The sequence below is a fragment of the Suricata suricatta genome, chromosome 3 (assembly GCF_006229205.1).
Source record: "Suricata suricatta isolate VVHF042 chromosome 3, meerkat_22Aug2017_6uvM2_HiC, whole genome shotgun sequence".
In the NCBI taxonomy this organism is placed as follows: domain Eukaryota; kingdom Metazoa; phylum Chordata; class Mammalia; order Carnivora; family Herpestidae; genus Suricata; species Suricata suricatta.
Window position 1 is genome coordinate 77899956 of NC_043702.1, and position 20027 is coordinate 77919982.

A 20027-nucleotide genomic window follows, 5' to 3' on the forward strand; every position below is an offset into this window, starting at 1 on the left:
TTACAGTGGTCACTGCACAATGTATACAAATGTCAAATCATTATGTTGCACACATGAAATAAAATGATATATGTCAACATGCCTCAATTTAAATAAATAAATAAATAATAAATAAATAAATAAAAATAGAAGAACCAGACACCACAAACAAGCTGAAGAGTTTTAAGACCACTTTCAATATCTATAATTTTACTAAGAAAAATAAAATAAATTCACTGTATAGATAAACATTTATACTATTCAAATGTTTGTTTCTTGTTGCAGAAGAAACCATCAAGGGAAAATGCTTTCTGTTGGACCATCATTAATAGAACAGAGTGAGATTTAAAAATTAAGAGTTAATGGGGTAATATTTAGATACACACACACACACACACACATTTTAGTTTTCCTGACTTAACAAAGAAAACGCTCTAGGGGAAACTGCAGACCTGATTAAAAAGTCCAGTAATCTTTCCTTCTTTGATTTTCTGCAGCACTTACTGTCTACATGAATTATTTGGCATGAGTGAATTGTCTTGTATCTTTCCATGCGTGTATTTCTTGTCTGTACAACAAGAAAATGAGCTCTTGGAAGGAAGTGCCCTGTGATTTTAAGCCCTATGCCTTATTACATAACCTGAGTGCCTTAATCACCGATTGACATGTACATTTGTAGGGAGGAGCCTGATGAGATACACTTAAAACCTTTATTCATTGATTTACAAAATGTACAATATTTACAAAATTTAGGCATTAATCCCATATTGACATGAATGCTATGGGGAGTCTGAAAATAAATAAGTGGCACATAGGTTAATGTACACATCATGGCTGTCTGCACTTCAAGCTGTCACCAATGGTGAGATTTAATGGAAAGTTCAATGTGGTAGAAAAGTCAGATGGATGACCAGTCCTGGGTCTTCCTCATGAATGGCCCTCTCTTGGCTTCTTGAGGCTGTGGATGGTGAGCAAACCACTTTCTTTCGAGAGAATGAAACGCCAGCCATTCTGACAGGCACACAAAGTGCACGCAGTTAAATCTGTGTAGACTTTGCAGTGATCCCCCGGGTGGCAGATGAGTTCACATCACTGTGGACCTGCTCCCTGCACACCAGACAGGGAGGCTCTGGAGTGGTCGCTTTCTCATTAAGAACCAGCATCCGGACTTAGTGTCTTACTCAAATCGCATGCAGTATTTGGCAGGTATCAGTGGAGAGTGGCCATGCACAAAAATGGTACTTGTGGATATGTACAATGTCAAGTGTTCACTGACTTAAAGCATTTGTAGCAATTATAGCAATTAACCTGTCGCCTCTTTTAGCAAGAGGAGTAAACTAGGAAGCTGTACATCCACCCCTTAAGGAAAAAACACCATCTAGGGGACCCACACAAGTAGCATCCTGCAGAGGCAGGACTAGACACACTCCACATGATCAGATGGACAGATTCCCATAGTCAGGTCTGGAAGTTTTCCTAGGGGTGGTAATTCCGTCTTCCCTGTACTCTTCAACCCCACCTCAACCTGTATAACTTAAATTGGGAGGAAAAGGCTTCATAGAAGGAAAAAGCTTCTTACAGCCTCAGTACCTTCATCTGTAAAGTGAAAATACTACTAATATTCCTTTCAGGGTGCTTGCAGGTTTTATATGACTTAATACATATATATATACACACACCTATGTATATATATATATAAAGTGCTTAGCAAAGTGCCTGCCACATAAGAGGTGCTTAGTAAATATCTTGCTTTCTTTCCCCCATTTCTCTCTCCCCAATTATGAGCAAAGTATTGATAAGCCTACCAAACTCTGATTTAAGGCCATTTGATGCAATTTAGGTTATTTTGTATCAGAGTTACCCTTGTCAGTTCATAGTTGGTAACCTCTGAGGGGGTTTCACTTTATGAGTCACAGACAATTTCCTGCACAGGGCAGATGGGCCCTGACAATACTCTCCTGTTTATCAGCAATGGCTCCACCAAATTTCATGAAAATATGCCCCATAACCCTGCAGAGAAACTCACACCAGTGATCATCACCACCTGAACATTTCTGGGACAACACCACTGAGGAAACAATGAGTGAAACCCTTGGGGCCAACGCATTGGTTTTGTTCAAACATAAGTTAATATTTTTCAACACTGGTTCAAGTACTTTAGATAACCTTCAGTGAACATCTATTATAAACTCTGCCATTGTTGAAAAATAAGTATTCTAATTGGGTTATTTTGTTTGGAATAAAGAATATTTTATAATATATTTTAGTTACCCCATACAAAAATAAATATTGTATAAATGATTTACAAGGAAGAAGAAGACGTTGTAACTCAGGCCAAAAAATACAGGAAGGATGGCAAAAAATTTTACCACCTACTTCAAAAGCAATCACCAAAAAGAAAACTCCCCCTGGTCTCCTTGCTAGTCTCACCATCACCCGACTAGCCCACCTCCTTCGCATCCTAGGATATTATGTCTTCTTTCCCTATCAATCTTGAGATGATGTAGGGCAGAACCTTCTCCCTAAAGTCACTGAGGATTTGAAAGAGGAAGAACCCAGAGGGCTCTCTGGCAGTATAAAGTGCAGATGGACAGTCCAGCTAAGCTACTGACCGGACCCTCATGGTGAACTCGGGTCGACCTGCATATATTTCTTTCCTTCCATTCTGAAATCCTCTCTCTCCCCAGATTAGCTATGCCTGAATAGACCCCATGACTGGAGAAAACTCCATCCTGCTTTGGGACTCTTTGGATACCCTTTGGCCCAAGTAGAATCCAGGATCTTATGGAGCACAATGAGAGATGCCAAATCAAGGCCAATCTCACCAATTATGATGCAAGGATATGCAAGCTGCTTTACGGATAATAGTTCCATTAAGTTGGGAAAAATCCTTCTCCAGCTAGCCCTTCCCTGTATACAACAAACTTATGATTGCCTTTTATCTTCCACAAAGAGCAGAGGGAATAGGATTCCCACCACTGGGAGAAAAATATTGGGAAAATTAAATTGGACAACTGCATACTACTTTTTCAGGGACTCAGTCAGAATCTCCAAGGAAACAGTCTGTTCATGTTGGAATCAATGTTTTAAAATTCTAAAGCTATAAATAAAGTCATGTCTAAACCAGTGGTCTTTACCTTTTTCCTGAAGCACACCTATCTACGCATGTTGATGTAATGTATCATCTAACATCTCCAGGGTCCCAGGACCTCCTGTGGCTCATGCATGTATTCCAAATAAAGAGACTCAGACCTCAATAAACACAGAATTATTTCCTGGAGTGAAAAGAAACGTTTGTAGTATATGACTCAGGGTCTATTTTGGGGGCAGCCTGGCTTTGATGAGGTCTTGGACTTGAAATGACTACACTGACACGACGCTTGCTGCTCATGGTAAATGGTGATGCTTGGCTATGAAGACATCTGTGAGTATCGTGGTTTCCCATGTGTAACTATTGTCAAGCCCATGACTCATGCATGACTATGGACCATGGAGAGCCCACGGATTGCAACTATACATTGCGTCTTTGAGCTGCTACAGTGCGAGTCCCAACCATACCCACAAGCAGGACACAATCACTGACATGCAGTGTGGGTGCCTATTTGCCTGATTTATGGGTGACGTTGTGGCAAATGTGGCATCAGTTTCATTTCGGGGGAGTGGCAAGTTACAGATATTTCCTTCACAACAGGAAGTGCAGACCTGAAAGAAAGGAAGAGAAATAGAAGGGTGATGAGAAGCTGGCAGATCTTGGAATGAGGCAGAAATTTTGGAAGGAACTGTCTCCCTCACAGTAAGACTGAAATGAAAATGAACATTCTACAAAAGAGGCACCAACCCTACACCTAAGGAAGTGGGGTGAGATTCCATCTGAAAGCAGTGTGGCCAAAATGAAGCCCCCCTGGAACAAGCTTCAGGGAGCACGAGTTCTGCTTTTGACATCCACCATGTGCTTATTACACGGTTCTACAACCTTCCTAGGTCTAGGCTTTTCCACCTGAGTAATGGGGATTATAATACCCTACATCTCAAAGAAACCCTTTCTGACTACTTGGGGGAAGCTGCTCAGAGGGTAAACTTTCACTTGCCAAATTTTCACAGTGTAAGTGACGTGGAAACAACCCAACTTAAACCAAACTATTTCCTTTCATTAGAACTGTCTACATAATTATCACTCTTCTTGTGGGTGAGTTAAAGTTTGAAGGGTTTGCATTAATGCAATTACTGCTGCTTTATACTACTTTATCCATGGACCATAAGAATGAAAGACATCTAAAGGATTGTGGACAGAAATTATTTGGGGCCACGGCTACGCAAAGTACAGATTAGCAGCTTCCACATCACCTGCAGCCTATTAGAAATGCAGAATCTCGAGGTGCCTGGGTGGCTCAGTCAGTTAAGTGTCAGGATCTCACAGTTTGTGAGTTCAAGCCCCACATCAGGCTCTGTGCTGACAGCTCAGAGCCTGGAGCCTGCTTCATATTCTGTGTCACCCTCTCTCTCTACCACTCCCCTGCTTGCACTCTGTGTGTGTGTGTCTCTCTCTCAAAAATAAACATTAAAAAAAAAGAAATGCAGAGTCTCAACCCTCACCCCAAATTTAGCAAATTAGAATCTGCATTTTAACAAGATCCTCAAGTGGTCCATATGCATGGTAGTAATTGAAAAACTGATGGCAAATATCCTATTCAGTCATTATCCTGCAGAGATTTGAGTCTGGTCACAGTTGACATGGGCTAGGGAGACATAATATCAAGGAGAGAAACTGAAAGTCAGAAGTGAGTTTGAATTCTGTCAGTTACCAGCTGAGTGACCTTTGCACATGATGTCACTTCTCTGATATTTAACTTGATCTGTGATAAAGTAGTCACAATAATGCCTGAAAGCCTAGCTTGCTGGGAGTGGGATGAGGGGTAGGTAAAATCCTTGAATTTAGCTTTTATATTTCAAATCAGGATCAAGGTGATAGATTATATTTTAAAACTTATTAGTGTATTCCACGAGTTGCTAGAAAATTAGGTGTTTTCTTGAAACCCCTACTAAATCGTGCTGTTCCAGGGCATTAAGGGTAGAAGTTGTTTCTGACCACCAGGAAGGCAGCCTGAGGGGAAGAAGTGAGCCAAGTCCAAATAAAGGCCAAGGCCTGCCTGATACACAAGGTAGCATGTGGAGCCAGCTCTGCACCACCAGCAGGAGAGTCGAGGGCATTCTCCACTCCAACCACAGGTCAGGCTGCCTTTCTCTGGTTCTTTATGTTCTCCTTCAGGGAGCACTTACAGCTCACTTTATACTGAGTGCTTCCATATAGGCACCAGATGGGGTTTAAGGGGGAGCCAACCCACAAGGAGATGGTTCTCCGACCACCTACTCAAATGATTCAGGAGCCAACAGATACTGTCCCCAAATCAACGATCCAATAAGAACGTGAGCCTCACTTCACAGATAATTATGGGCGGTTAACTGCCATGGCCATCCTCCACTAAATGAATTGTTGGTACATCTGCAATGTTTTACTGTGAGGACATAACTGATCCCTCATCCCTCTTCCTTCCAGTGGCTTTACTACTTTCTTTGGATTCAAGAAGGGGATTACAGTGACTTTCAATAACCTCTTGGTGTTGTGTTTACATGATTTATACTGGTTTTCCTATGCTCTCGTATAAATTCTTATTCTTTTAGAGCAAACAGGAAAGGAGAATCTTCTCAGAATGGCATCTTTCTCAGAATGGTATAAAGAATCTTCTCAAAAGCCAGGCTACGCCAGAGAGTGGGAATTGGCTCATGAGCTGGGGCTCGCATCTGCGGCGGAGGAAGACTAACTGTGCTGTACCAGTCACGTGCTTTGTTGCCCCGACCTTGTGGCCTTCATGCTCAGAATCTCTGCAGCCAGTGGACAAGCACTCTTCCAGGGGAACGCAGCGTTTGGTGACAGAGATGCTGTTTCCTGTGACTTCCATTGTGTGCTGTGTGTAGCAGTATCTGGTCTCTGTCAACAGAGAAAATATGTTTCAGTTGAGATGGGAAATGTTAGCCCGACCTGCCGGGAAAGGAAACAACAGAGGGTCAACATTACAAGTCCTGGAGAGATTTAACAGCACATGAGATGTACACCGTGTTGAGTTTATGTCTGATCCCAAAGACGTCCTTGGAGAGATGCACTTCGCCACGGTAGGAAGAGAGCCTTCTGAAGAATATTGGTCGTTCGGCCCATCGTCATCCTCATAAACCAAGATACAGTGGTATGACTCTTTGCCTCTCAACAAATTGTTCCACTATATTGATTTTTATTTTTATGGGAGAAGCGGTCAGGAGGGATGATTACGATATGAGAATCCGCAGTTTTCAGGATGATAAGGAGGGGTTAAAAACAGGTAGGTAACAATGTTCTTCAAGGAGTTAAAAGACTATAGCAGAGGCATGTGTGTGTATGTGTCTATTCCCAAGTAAGGACTGAATAATTAAAAACAGATTCATTTTATCTTGAGAAAATGATTTTACCCAAAATAAAGAACTTCTTGACAATGAGCATAGCTAGATCCTGGAATTTATTATAGAAGAAAACGAACCCAACAATGAAGCTGTTCTGAAATGGAGGGGCATCATTTCTCCCTAGCAGGATTTCAGTGTCTTCTAAAATGGCAGAGGAAGACCGACCATGATGTAAGTTTCTAGACATCCCTCCAGGTCTTAGGAATCCAGAAACTTAAGATTTCTTCCAAACTACCATGGAGAATTTTTCTCTTTCAAATTTAAAGACTAAAGAAAAATGGCTTTGTCAAAGTAATTCTTTAAGGCCTCTAGGCAGTGTTCAGCTTTCTAAGCCTGGGATTTAGGAGACTGTTTCTGCTCCACTTTCAGAATGAAAAAGAAATGAATAACTCTTAAGAAATGTCACTGAGCTGTTTTTCATTCCTTGGACTCGACTTTGCATGCTTTATACATTTTGGATATTTAGTGGCTAATATGGAATTATGACCTTCTATGATATTATTTATTAGGCAATAAAAATTTTGCCCACCAGATTCTGTCACAATTTTGGCAGCTTTTAACCAAAGTACTAATGTTCAGAGAAGAAAGCTTGAGAATTTTAGGCACTGAGAATGAGCTAATACAGACCACACGGACACATCTTGAGAGTCATGAATATCCAGGGGTTTTAATAATCTTCCTAACCCCCCCCCCCCCGACAGGAACCTGAGTGAGTGATCTCTGATTGAGTCTCACTAAGGATGGGTATTTCCTTAATGGTTACCCTGGGGCTGTGTCTGATCAATGTCCTACCTGAAATGCTGTTCCCACACTGTACTCTGACCAGAATTTTATTGGTGGGAATCAGGTCAAGGCAGTCCTAGCCAGCTCAGGGTCCTGGAGAGCTCTTTGGAAGTGGAGTAAGTATAGCCACCTATGTGCTCACAGGAAAAGTTGACAATTTTGCACCTGCAATGATTCTCCCAAAGCCCTAAAATATTTTAGTATTGGAGTGATTGTTTTTCTGATGGAGAGCAGATGGCAGCTCTCCTCTGACTTAAAAAAATTTTTTTTAAGCCTGTGACAGGTTTTAACAAATGGACCCAGTGGCTTGAGGGATTTACCACGTTTCCCAAAGAGGACTGGTCTATTTCTTTGGTATCAGACTTGGACATATATGGCCATGACAGGTACCTCTTTCCCACCGCATCCCACCTTGAGATGCTCAAAAAAGCAATAAACACAGGAATGTTCTTATCTTCTGTCTCCTCTTCATACAGAAAACCAGGAGCAGATGCCAGAGGTTTAATTGCTCCAAATGTAAATCTGAGCAGATAAGATCATCCATTTATGGAATAAGAAAATCACTGTATGGTTTCAGTTTTGGAAATTGGGTTTGTTCCCCAAGTATTAAATTCTCTTGTCTTCAGTAAGCTTTGAGTAACAATTGGCGAACTTGATAGAGCTGTTTTGTTCTTACTTTTATGCCCACAACAAACTCTCTTTTATTAATTGCAAATTTATTCCACTGCAGAGATGACTAATGAGGAAGATATATATGTCAAAGTGCAGTACCTAATAAGCTCACTCTTGCCATCCTGGGGCGGGGATGGGACAAAAATGATCAGTGTTGAGACCAGATAATAAATCGTCTTGCACTCACCAAATCTGACCTTAAAACAAAGATATTTTGTGAACACCCCATTACTTCCAGCAGCAGCAACCTTAGATCTGAAGTGTAAATCCCTTGGAAGTATCCATCCCACTATCTTACAAAACCCGTGGGTGAGTTATGAAATGTTAATGTGAAACAATGTTCTGTAGTTAAGTAAGTCTTGGAAATATTCAAATAAAGTTGAACAGGTTTCTTCAGAGCACAACTTAGGAGAGCCTTGAACCTGTATCGTGATCTCTAAGGCAAGCAGGCAGCATTTCCCAAGCAGAACTAGGTGGACCACATGTGGCTTATCACTGGGCTGTAGAATTTGATAAAAAAAAAAAAAAAGAGTTTCAGCCATGGAGCATTGCTCTCCGTGCATTCTGAATAATCCTTGGGTTAGTAATGAGGTTATATGAGAATCAAGCCTGCTGATAACTTCATACTAAAAGGATTTCAAAGGCTTTTATCTAAAAGATAAAAGATGGATTTGAATTTCTACCAGGTTAGTTTGGGCCTCTAAAATCTCATATTCTGCAACAGCATGGTATTCCCAGAGGTTGTGAAACAAAAGCATTTTTCTGGAAGACTCACAGGCATGCAACTGAAAGCAGAGCTCATTAACAGAGCCAAATAAACTATTGGAAAACACAAAACTTATAATTTTCATGAAATACACACACACACACACACACACACACACACACACACACACACACAGAAATTCCATAACCTAGTTCTGAAATTAAAAAAAAAGTTCAAAGCTAAAATGTAAATTTCCACTTACCTACCAATATTCAGTTTCCAATAACAGAAACTGAATTTCAACAAAGTATACATTAAATGATTTGAATTAAAAATGACCAATTCTCTGATAAAAGGCTTTCTCGCCACTCAGTTATTCCCTGTGGCTCCACCAGTTTTGGTTTCTTTGCAAACATATATAATGATTAAAGTGATGCTAGAGAACAATTCACTGTGTGCAAGAAAATTAATGGGAGGAAAATAACTGTAATCCTAATATTACAAAGTATATTGGAAAAAATGAAAGCCCAGTGGCATCCGGCAGCATACTCCCAGCCTGATTCCTTACTGTGCCCTCAGTCCTTCACATCCAGCTGTTTCCAGGTCCTCCTCTCTAATGACTTTGCCTAAGTGTCCAACTGGATGCTCTACTCCCGTGACCGACCCCAAAGGATCTCGTTGCAGCTCTTGGGCTCTATATGTATAATGTCCTCCACATAATTCCCCTGGGCTTCAGAGTTTTGTCTTCTAGATTTTCTCCTGCATCTCTGGTCTCTTTTCTTCCAGCGTTTTCTCCAACCTGAATGTTGATATTCTCCCATGATCTGTTCTTGAACCTCTTCTCTTCTCACTGAAGTGATCTCATCCAACCTCCAAAGTTGTCTTCAGTCTGATTCTCTCTCCCGAACTATAGAACCGAATCTCCAGCTATCTCCTGGACGTTGCAAGCAGCACCTCAGGCCTCATGTCTCTCAAATAAATCATATCCCCCCCCCCATTTGTTTATCTTCCAGTGCTTTTATCTCAGGAAGGGAGCTCCTGAGTCCTGAGATGTGGCACCTCCATCTCGGACTAGGAAATTCAGAATATGCTCAGACTTCTCTTACCCAGCCAGGGTGTCTTCAAGTTCCCTGAAATGTCTCCATTATCCTAATCTTTCTGTTCCATTTTCCGTTTTTCCAGTGCTGGCCCTCATCATTTCCTGTCTTGTCTCTGACCTCTCTCTTTTCTAATGCAGGTGCCAGACAGCCACCAGATGTAAATCACGAAACCAAGGTCAGATCATGCTACTCACTGCCTCTGAGAGCCTGGGTGAACCCTAGCTATCAAGGAGCCCTGGCTGAATACTGCTTTGTTTATCTGGCCTACCGGAGTGGTCGGCAGGTGGTCTGTTACTCTCTCTCTCTTCTCCTGAAGCTGTGTGCCAGGAATGTAGGAGTAGGGGCGACAGGCTGGCTCATTAGGTTGAGCAACAGACTTTGGCTCAGGTTATGACCTCATGTACTGTTTGTGAGTTTGAGTCCAGCATTGGGCTCTCTGCTGTCAGCTCAGAGCCCACTTCAGATCCTCTGTCTCTTCCTATCCCTCCCCTGCTCACAAGCTCACTCGCTCTCTGTCTCTCTCAAAAAATAAAAATAAAAAGGATATAGGAGTAACATCACTTCCTTACTAGAAGCATCAATTACATTCACAACTCGGAGCTTGGCATTTGAAACTCAGCACTTATTACTATTCAACATTACCCTTGATCTAGGCCCCAGACTACCTCATCATTGCCTGCTGAATACTTTGAGACACCATAGTATATTTTTTGACCATTCTTTACAACAAAAAAATTTCCCCCTATCTTCTGCTCCTGGAAACCTGTTCTTCAAGGTTCAATATGAATTCAAGGGTTCTGTGAAGCTTTCCTTTATTTTCCTCCCAACCGGGTTCACAGCCTTTCTTAGTTTCCTAATGTGGTATGTGTGGCTTGCCTTCTGGATCAGTGTTTCTCAACATTAGCACAACTGATGTATTATTTTTACTGGTGTTTTTTTTAATTAAACTTTTTATTTTAGATACAGATTCACATGAATTTATAAGAAATAGAATGTAAGGATCTCATGTACCCTTCACCCAGTTTCCCCCAAATGGCAACATATTGCAAAACTGTAATATAGTGTCTCAATTAAGATATTGATGTTGATGTAGTCAAGATACAGGACATTTCTACCTCCACAAGGATCACTCATGTCCACTTTTTATTCTCACATCCTCATCCCTCCTCTCCATACTCCTTCCTTAATCCTTGGCAATCACTAATCTGTGCTCCATTTCTATAATTTTGTCCTTGTAGGGATATTATATAAATGGGTTCATACAGTATGTAAACCTTGGGGATTAGGCATTTTCACTCAGCCTTATTCACTTGAGAGTTATCTGGATTATTGTATCAAACGTTTGTTCATTTTTAATCCTGCTGTGGATGTACCAAGGTTGGTTTAACCATTTATCCATGAAAAGGATATCTAGGTTAGGGATATTATTAATAAATCTGCTATCAGCACTTGTATAAAACTTTAGTATGAACATAGGTTTTCATTTCTCTGGGATAAATGTTCAGAAGTGGAATTACTAGGTTTTATGGTAGGTGCCTGTTTAATTGTTTAAGAAACTGCCATACTGTCTTCGAGAGTATACTATTTTATACTCCCACCCACAATATATGTGTGATCTAGTTTCTGCCAATTGTTACTTCATTTGATGGTGTTGCTATTTTTTATTTTAGACATCCTGATAGATGTAGAGTGATATCTTATGTTTTTAATTTGCATTTTCTGAATGGCTAATGATGTTGAATATGTGTTTATTTGCCATCTGTTTATTTTCCTTGGTGAAAGATCTGTTCATGCTTTTGTCTTTTTCTGGCTTATTTTGTTTGATTTTTTACTATTGTGTTTTGAGAAATCTTTATACATTTTAGATGCTAGTCCTTTGTCAGATATTTGATTAGCAAATGTTTTATATCAGTTTGTTGTTGGTCTTTTCATACTCTTAACAGAGTCTTATGTAGAGTGAAAGTTTTTAATTTTGATAGAGTCCAATTTACCAATTTTTTCTTTTATGGATCATACTTTTTATATCATCAAGTCTAAGAACTTTTTGCCTAGCCTTAGATCTCAAAGATTTTTCTCCTGTGCTTTTTCCCCTGAATGTCAAATAGTTTATATTTGACATTTAAGTCTATGATTAATTTTGAGTTAACTTTTGTAAGAAGTGTAATACTTAGGTTAAGGTTCATTTTTTTGCCCGTGGATGTCCAAATGCTCTAGCATGTCTGTGGAAAGGCTCTTTCCCCTAGTGAATCATAGTTTGTATACCTGTCAAAAATAAGTTGGGCATATTTTTGAGAGTCTCTTTCTGAAATCTCCATTCTGTTCCATTAATCTATGTCTTTATCCCTCTTACAGTGCTACAGTCCTGATTACTGTAGTCATATGATAAGTCTTGAAAGAGGGTAGTTTGGTTCTTCCCATTTTATTCCTTTTTCAAAACTGGTTCAGCTATTCTCGTTACTTACCTTTTCATATAAATTGTACAATAATCCTGTCTAGAGCTACAAACAATTTTGCTAGAATTTTGATAGGTATTATGTAAAACCTGCAGAGAAATTTGGACAGAACTGACATCTTTACTCTGTGGAGTCTTTCACTTCATGAACATGGTCTCTCCATTTACTTAGATTTTCTCAGAAATCTTTCACTAGCATTTATAGTTTCAGCATACAAGTCCTGCATGTGTTTTGTTAGATTTACCTTTAAGTATTTAATGTTTCTGAACCATTGTAAGTGGTATTATATTCTTAAATTCAATAACCATGTGTTAATTGATAGTATATATGAGTACAATTGAATTTTGTGTCTTTTTTTTTAATTTTGTGTCTTAATCTTAGTATTTTATGACCTTGCTGAACTTATTGTGCTAAGAATTTTGTGTAGAAGTGTTGGGATTTTCTACTTAGAAAATTGTGTCATCTGTGATATGGGACAGTTTTATTTCTTCTTTTCCAATATATATGCCTTTCATTTCCTTTTCTTGCCTTACTGCACTGGGTAGAACTTTCAGTATAACGTTGGATAAAAATAATGAAAGTGATATCCTTGCCTAATTCTTTATCTTAACAGGGAAGTATTTTGTCATTCACTATTAAGTATAATATTTGCTATAGGTTTTTTTAAAAATAAATATTCTTATCAAGTTGAGGAAGTTTCTCTCATACTGTTTTTTCTGAAAGTTGTTGATCATGAATGGTGTTGAGTTTTGTCAAATTTGCTTCAGTTGACATTAACATACGGTTTCCATCTTCAGCCTGTTAATATTGTGGATTACACTGGTTGATTTTCAAATATTGAAGCAGACCTGCATTCCTGAAATGAGCTCTACTTGGTTAGGTTTATTTTTATATACTGCTAAATTTTATCTGTTAATATTAAGGATGCTTGTGATTGTATTCATAAGGAATATTAGATTTCGGGGGGGGTTGTGTGGTTTTTGTTTTTGTTTTATTTTGTTTTGTTTTTTGGTACTATCTTAGTCTGGTTTTGAATTCAGGGTAATTCTGGATTCTAGATAAACTGCATAACATAGTACCTTAGATTAGATGATCTAAACAGCAGAAATCTATTTTTTCACAGTTCTGGAGGCTGAATGTCCACATTAAGGTATCAGCAGGGTTGCTTTCTTCTGAGGCCTCTTTCCTTGCTCACCGATGTGCAACTTCTCCCTGTATCTTTTCATGGTCTTTCCACTGTGCAAGTCTGTGTCCTAATCTCCTCTTCCTCACTGAACTAGAATTACTACCTTAAAGACCCTATCTTTAACTATAATCACATTCAGAAATACTGGGGGTTATGCTTCCCATGCAAACTTGGGGGGGACACCACTGAGCCTGTAAGAGGATCCTTGGTGGTAGAGACAGCACCCAAAAGCAGTCATGTAAGAAGCCTCTGGGCTACGGGAAATAATCCATTCCTTAATCAGGGTGTTATTTCCAGGATGATATCTTGGGTTTTGTTTTTGTCTTGTCTTTTCAAAGAAAAAAAAAAATCTCCCATGCCTGCTAAGGACAGATGACATATTAACTTGAGGAACTCTCTTTTAGAGCAAATCACTGAAATTCAGAAAGCTATGTGCTTATAACCACGCAAAGGCAGAAAAAGTGGTTGGGGAGGTATGTAAAAGCAGTGAGGGTAAACGGAATCTTACAGAGGACAGTAGTTAAAATAAAAGTGCTAAGACAAAAACATCAAATAGATGCTTCCTATCTGAGGCAATTACGTTAATAGAAAATACCTGGGCAAAAACACTGTGAACTGCAGTAAGTTCGATGATTTCAGGGTGTCAAAAGGAAACCATCTTGTTCAGGCTGCTAGAATTTTTGGGTTAAAAATTACGGGGAAATGTTCCTTTTTTAAAGTTCTTTTTTAATGTTTATTTATTTTTGAGAGAGAGACAGAATGAATGAATGAATGAATGGGTGAGGGGCAGAGAGAGAGGAAAACACAGAATCCAAAGCAGGTTCCAGGCTCTGAGCTGTCAGCATAGAGTTGGACCAGGGCTCAAACTTATGAACCATGAGATCATGACCTGAGCCAAAGTCAGAGGTTTCACTGACTGAGCCACCCCAGCGCCCCTGGAAAAGTTCTAAAAAAAGAGTAAATCTGAGAATTACAATGCCAGCTGAAATGAACTAGCTTGTATCTTCTTACTGAGAAACAACAGAATAAAATTAAAATAGCCAGATAAAATTAAAGCAACGGAAATCTCTGTGAGAGCATAGGTGAGCTACCAAAGGCAGATAGGATTTGAAGAGCAAGAAACCAGGGAGAGGAACAGCACACTGAGTTGAGCATGACATTCTCTACTTGTTCTCCCCGCAAGGCACCTGCTGACTCAAAAGTTGCACATGCAGAGGCTGAGAAGCCAAGCAGAAAGCCCTGCGAAGGGACAAAGGAGCTGAGCAGAGCCTCTGTCGCTCTCGGGAGAACTGGGAGGCACAAACAGGAACTCAGAGCCAGCAGGCAGCCTGGACAGATGAGATACACAGAGAAGTGAGGCTGGCAGATTCAGTGCAGAATTCTAGGGTGGCAGTTCTTTACTTTCAGCGCTTTAAAAATGTCATTCCATTAACTTCTAGCTTCTGTCATTTCTGTGAACACTAAGTGTTGGCAAGCTTGTGCAGCAACTGGCTCACTCAGGCACTGCTGCTGAGAGTACAAATCAGGACAGCCGTTCTGGAAAACAGCTGCGCAGCACCCGGTAAGGCCGGAGCACGCCTGCCGCACGCGCAGCCGCCCCACTGGGATAGAAGTGGAAATGCACACGTACGTGTGCCGAACCAAGTGTGCTCACAACACTCGAAAACTGGAGACAATCCAAATGTCCGTTAAGAGAGGAGTGGACTCACCAAACTCCACACCCAAAAAAACAAATAACCCAGTGAAGAAATGGGCAGAAGATATAAACAGACACATCTCCAAAGAGGACATCCAGATGGCCTACAGGCACATGAAATGATGCTCAACATCACTCATCATCAGGGAAACACAAATCAAAACCACACTGAGATACCACCTCACGCCAGTCAGAGTGGATAAAGACTATAGATGCTGGCGAGGGTGTGGGAAGACGGGCACCCTCCTGCACTGTTGGTGGGAATGTAAACTGGTGCAGCCGCTCTGGAAAACAGTGTGGAGATTCCTCAAAGAACTATCCATAGAACTCCCTTATGACCCAGCAATAGCACTGCTAGGGATTTACCCAAGGGATACAGGAGTGCTGACACATAGGAGCACATGTACCCCAATGTTCATAGCAGCAATGTCAACAATAACCAAATCCTGGAAAGAGTCTAAATGTCCATCACCTGATGAGTGGATCAAGAAGATGTGGTATATATACACAATGGAGTACTACATGGCAATGAGAAAGAATGAGATATGGCCATTTATAGGAAAGTGGATGGAACTTGAGGGTGTCATGCTAGGCGAAATAAGTCAGGCAGAAAAGGACAGATACCATATGTTTGCACTCATAGGTCTAACAGGAGAACAGGAGAAACCTAATGGAGGACCAGGGGGAGAGGAAGGGGGAAAGAGAGTTGGGGAGAGAGAGGGATGCAAAACCTGAGAGACTACTGAATACTGAAAACGAACTGAGGGTTGAAGGGGAAGGGGGAGGGGGAAAAAGAGGTGGTGGTGATGGAGTAGGGCACTTGTGGGGAAGAGCACTGGGTGTTGTATGGAAACCAATTTGACAATAAACTATTTTTAAAAATAAATAAAATCTCTGCCATATAGAAAAAAATTAAACTCATGATAGTTCTGCAGAATAAAATGTGAATTTTGACAAACTTAAAAAATATTTTTAAAAATGAAAAAAAAGAGAGGAGTGGACGAATATTAGCATATTCATATAGTGGTGTACTACTATATATCTGTGAGAATAGCTTTGCGGCTCACAAAAACATGGATGAATTTCACAGAGAAAATGAGAAAAAGAAAGGAGTGCATTCTACAATTTCATTGATACATAGCTGAGTGATAGTAGTCACAATTGTGTTACCTCTGAGAGGTAGGGTGTAATGAGTGGGGGACCCTAGTGGACTCCTGAGATTCTGAAGCTTAACACGGGTGACAGACACACAGCCTGTGCCCTTAGTGAAAACTAAATGAGCTCAGCACCTATGATCTATCCAGTTTCTGGTATGTATGTTAAACTTTAAGTTAAATATTTTTACTTTAAAAAAAAGGAGGAAGTCTAAGGCTTCCATTTAGCAATATGACAAAACAGGTCACCTGAACACCATTTCATTACATAGCAGCCCAGAGTACTAGATAATATATAGCCAATACTTTTTATAGATATACAAAAGAACTCTCCTGAAAGTAAAGGAAATTCTAAAAGCCAACACTAAGTTCTGAGTTCTGTACCCAGGATGGAGGTAAGGCTGGGAGATGTTAACAGATAAACTACAAGAAGACACAAGGCCTGGGTCCTCATGGGGTTTGGAGCTAGAGTAGAGACCTCTGTGGAATGGTAGAAACCTTGAAGGGCTATCTCCTAACATTGCCTAAAAGAGAAAAAAAAAATCTACCCTCGGGTAAAGTAAAACACAAGGCCCGCCTCAGCCTGGGCTCTATCTGAAAGAAGTCAACAATTAAGAAGTCTTTCCTGAATATGTGTAACCACAGAGTTTGTGTTCAGTTATTCTGGGCCCACATTTATGTATTTCCTACTTACAGGAGATGACAGACCTACAAAGAGCCCCCCAACTTTTACTTCACTTCTACCAAAAAAAAAAAAATCATGAGCAGCTCAGAAGCTAGAACCCAAAGGATACATGTCCCTCCATCTTGAGACTTCTCTAGGTCTGATGTTGCATCAGCAGTAATTTCAAGTGAAGATTTTGCCTTAAAGGGAGGCATCTGTACTTCATAATCAAGAAGAAACACAAAAGCCTTGGCTGCTTAAGCATTCTCCACAGAATGAGCCTTTTTGAAAATTATAATGTTTTTGACTTGACATTTAATTCTACAGACTCTTAATAAACACTGAGCCCGCCTCACTCTCATAAAGCTTTTAATCTTGTGCACTGGCAAAATCTGTAAACTCAGCGCATGCTATTAATGCTTGTTCTCTTTCACCGGTTCCTCTAACTGGTCCCTCATTTAATAAGATTTCGAGATCCTTTCTGACGATGATAGTTATCTCACAGGAAGTGCCTAAACAGAAGCCAAACAAGTGAAGCAACGAGAGCCAGTCATCGAGGGCTCTTAAATGCTCATGTTCTAGGGAGAGAGTACGGTGTCAGGAGGCTCTAAGTGCTGGAGGCAATAACAAAGTTCTGGAGAAGAAAATACTTATATAAGACACTTGAAAAGTAAGAGTGACGGGGAGCCTGAGTTAGCTAGAGGCAGGTGGCTGATGCCACCACTGTCCTGCAGAGTGATTCTAGCTAGGATGGAGCTTTCTGGATGCTTATTTTGCCAAATGATAATTCACAACAAGTCTGTTGAATCTGGAAGCAAGCTGACCTCAGCTGCTAAAACACAATAGTCTCTATTTACATCCATGTGACTGAGTTCATTTTTAGAAAATTCTTAAGCTCCAGGCGATCCCCTACACAATTTGGAATGTGGGCTTATTCCAAGGAGATAAGATTAAATATGTACATAAAATGTGTTTTTTGCTTTCAACAAGTTATTTTCACATCATGTGATACTTAAAACCTAGCTAAACATGTCACAAAATAAACAAAAGCCCAGGAATATCACAGAAAGCTAGGACTTTTTCCATAGCATCTACTGGGCTCCCCTTATGATGCCTGTTGGTAGACCTAGAGCTGCTCCAAACTAATATAAACAAACAAAAATCTAGGGTCAGTCAGTAGACACCATTCATATTTTAATCTAATAATAATAATGCCATTTTTATCGTTAGAAAAATCTGGAGAAAACCCAGAGGAAGAAGCTGAGTGTGGCTTCGTCTCTTCTCAGGTTACAGCTTCAGTCCCCATTGCTTACCTGATGTTCAAGGCCTCACGAAAATAACCAAGCTCCACTACTTTGCTCCTATTATTCTCCGACACGAACTAGTTGCTGCACTCACTTTGGGTCCATGGAGCACACCTGGGAACCCCATCTCCATACCTTTGCGCTGAGCGGCTTCCCAGAAGACACGTCTTCTTGAGCATCCTGCTTCTGCTGCCTACTTGTAGGGCCACTGCCTCTTCCCAGCCCACAGTGCTGTCACTGGCTACCTCAGCCCCCGCAGCGCAATTGTCCCCACAAGCTCCCACAGAACTGAAGGCCATGCTGCTTTTGGCACTTGCTTTTGTCCTGATATTTTTGACATTTGATACACTCAGATCTTATTTCCCCAGCTAACTGGGTGCACCCTGAAAGAAGAAACCAGATTCCTATCTTTCATTGCATGATCCCCCCAAAAGCCCGGCATAGTTGTTCTGTGTCATGAAGCCGGCATCACTTTCCATTTACCCTTATAAACGTAAGGACAGAAAGATAAAAGTGGGAGAAAAAAGGCAAAGGGGGAAATTGTGTGAACGCTGGGACACTTTCAGATGTCTGTCCTTTGGAAGAATAGATTGTGACCTTTGAAGAAAACATCAGAAGGGATCTTCCTCTTTTCCAGAGAGGAATTCAAGCAGAGTGCTACCGGTCACCTGTGTTTCCTTTGTGACAGGGATATACTTGGACACCATTCGACTTGGACTGAACCTCTATGAAGTCCAGCCCAAAGCCTGAGAGCGCCAGCTCACGACCCCTCCGTGTCCTCGGCATCCTTTCTGCAGGGGCAATACCGAGAAAAGCACTGCCACATTTCCTCTGAAGAGATCTCACTCATGGCAACGGTTTCAAAAGCAAGTCTGCCAGCTCCGTCTCTGCTGGAACCGTCCCAAAGATGACTAGCTACACCAGCAAATCATCCTGTGTTTGTCCAGAGTCACTGTTTATCGCAGTTCTCAAATTTTGCTGCATATTAGAACTACCTGGCGAGATTTCAAAAATCCTTATGCTCGGCCATACCGCATGCTGTTTAAATATGACTCTGACTATGAACGCAGGCATCGGTGTCTTAAAAATGTCCCCCTGGATTTCAACATGCCATCAAGTTTGAGAAGCAGTGGTCAAACCAAGTCCACCGGCAACCTACCCAAATGTTCACCCTGCTGGGGTAATGTTAGAAAAACACTGGCTTATTCCAAAATAAGCACAGGACTGCAGAAGGCAATGCAGACAGGACTTATCTTTGATTAGCGGGATGGCTGCATATCTAGCTTGTGATTAAGCCAATCTTTAAAAGCATCTCCATGTTTTCCTCTTCCCTGTGGTCTTTTGGGACCCCATTACCAACAGCCTAAAAGTAAACAAGAGGAAGCTAGAAACAACAACAGTACCTTTCACTTTCTATTAGTGGGGAGAGGCGCTCCCAGTGGTTCTTGCCCCCGACTGCTCATCAGAATCACCTGTGACATTGAACTACGCCAGTGCACGGCCCTCATCTCAGAGACGCAGGCCCAGGTTCCCTAGAGCTGCGTTTCTTACCATGTGGTTTCCACACCAGCAGCATCTGTATCACCTGAGATCTCCTTAGGAATGCAAATTCTCAGACCCCATCACAGACTTACTGAATCAGGAGTGGGGCAAGGGGAGAGGTATAAATCTGTGTTTTAATAAGCCCTCCAGGGAATACTGATATTGCTGGAGATTGAGGACCACTGACCGAGGGAGGGCACAGGTTACAGGGATTTTGAAGTGATTTGAAGGTGGAAGTTCATAGGCTAAATACTACTGGCTTAGGCAGCTGACACTTGTCTTTTAATTGCTCTATGTTC

General features: G+C 40.9%; 1 protein-coding gene across 2 annotated transcripts in view; it reads right to left on the minus strand.

Moving 5' to 3' along the window:
- Positions 1 to 670: 670 nt before the first annotated feature.
- Positions 671 to 20027, minus strand: part of LYPD6 (LY6/PLAUR domain containing 6) — a 111023-nt gene continuing 91666 nt past the window's right edge. For both annotated transcript variants that reach the window (XM_029934610.1, XM_029934609.1), the window contains exons 4-5: positions 5835 to 5965; positions 671 to 3681 (exon numbers count right to left, since the gene is read on the minus strand). In XM_029934610.1, coding sequence (XP_029790470.1) covers positions 3514 to 3681; positions 5835 to 5965 — 299 coding nt within the window. In that variant the 3' untranslated portion in view covers positions 671 to 3513. The remainder of the gene's footprint in view (positions 3682 to 5834; positions 5966 to 20027) is intronic.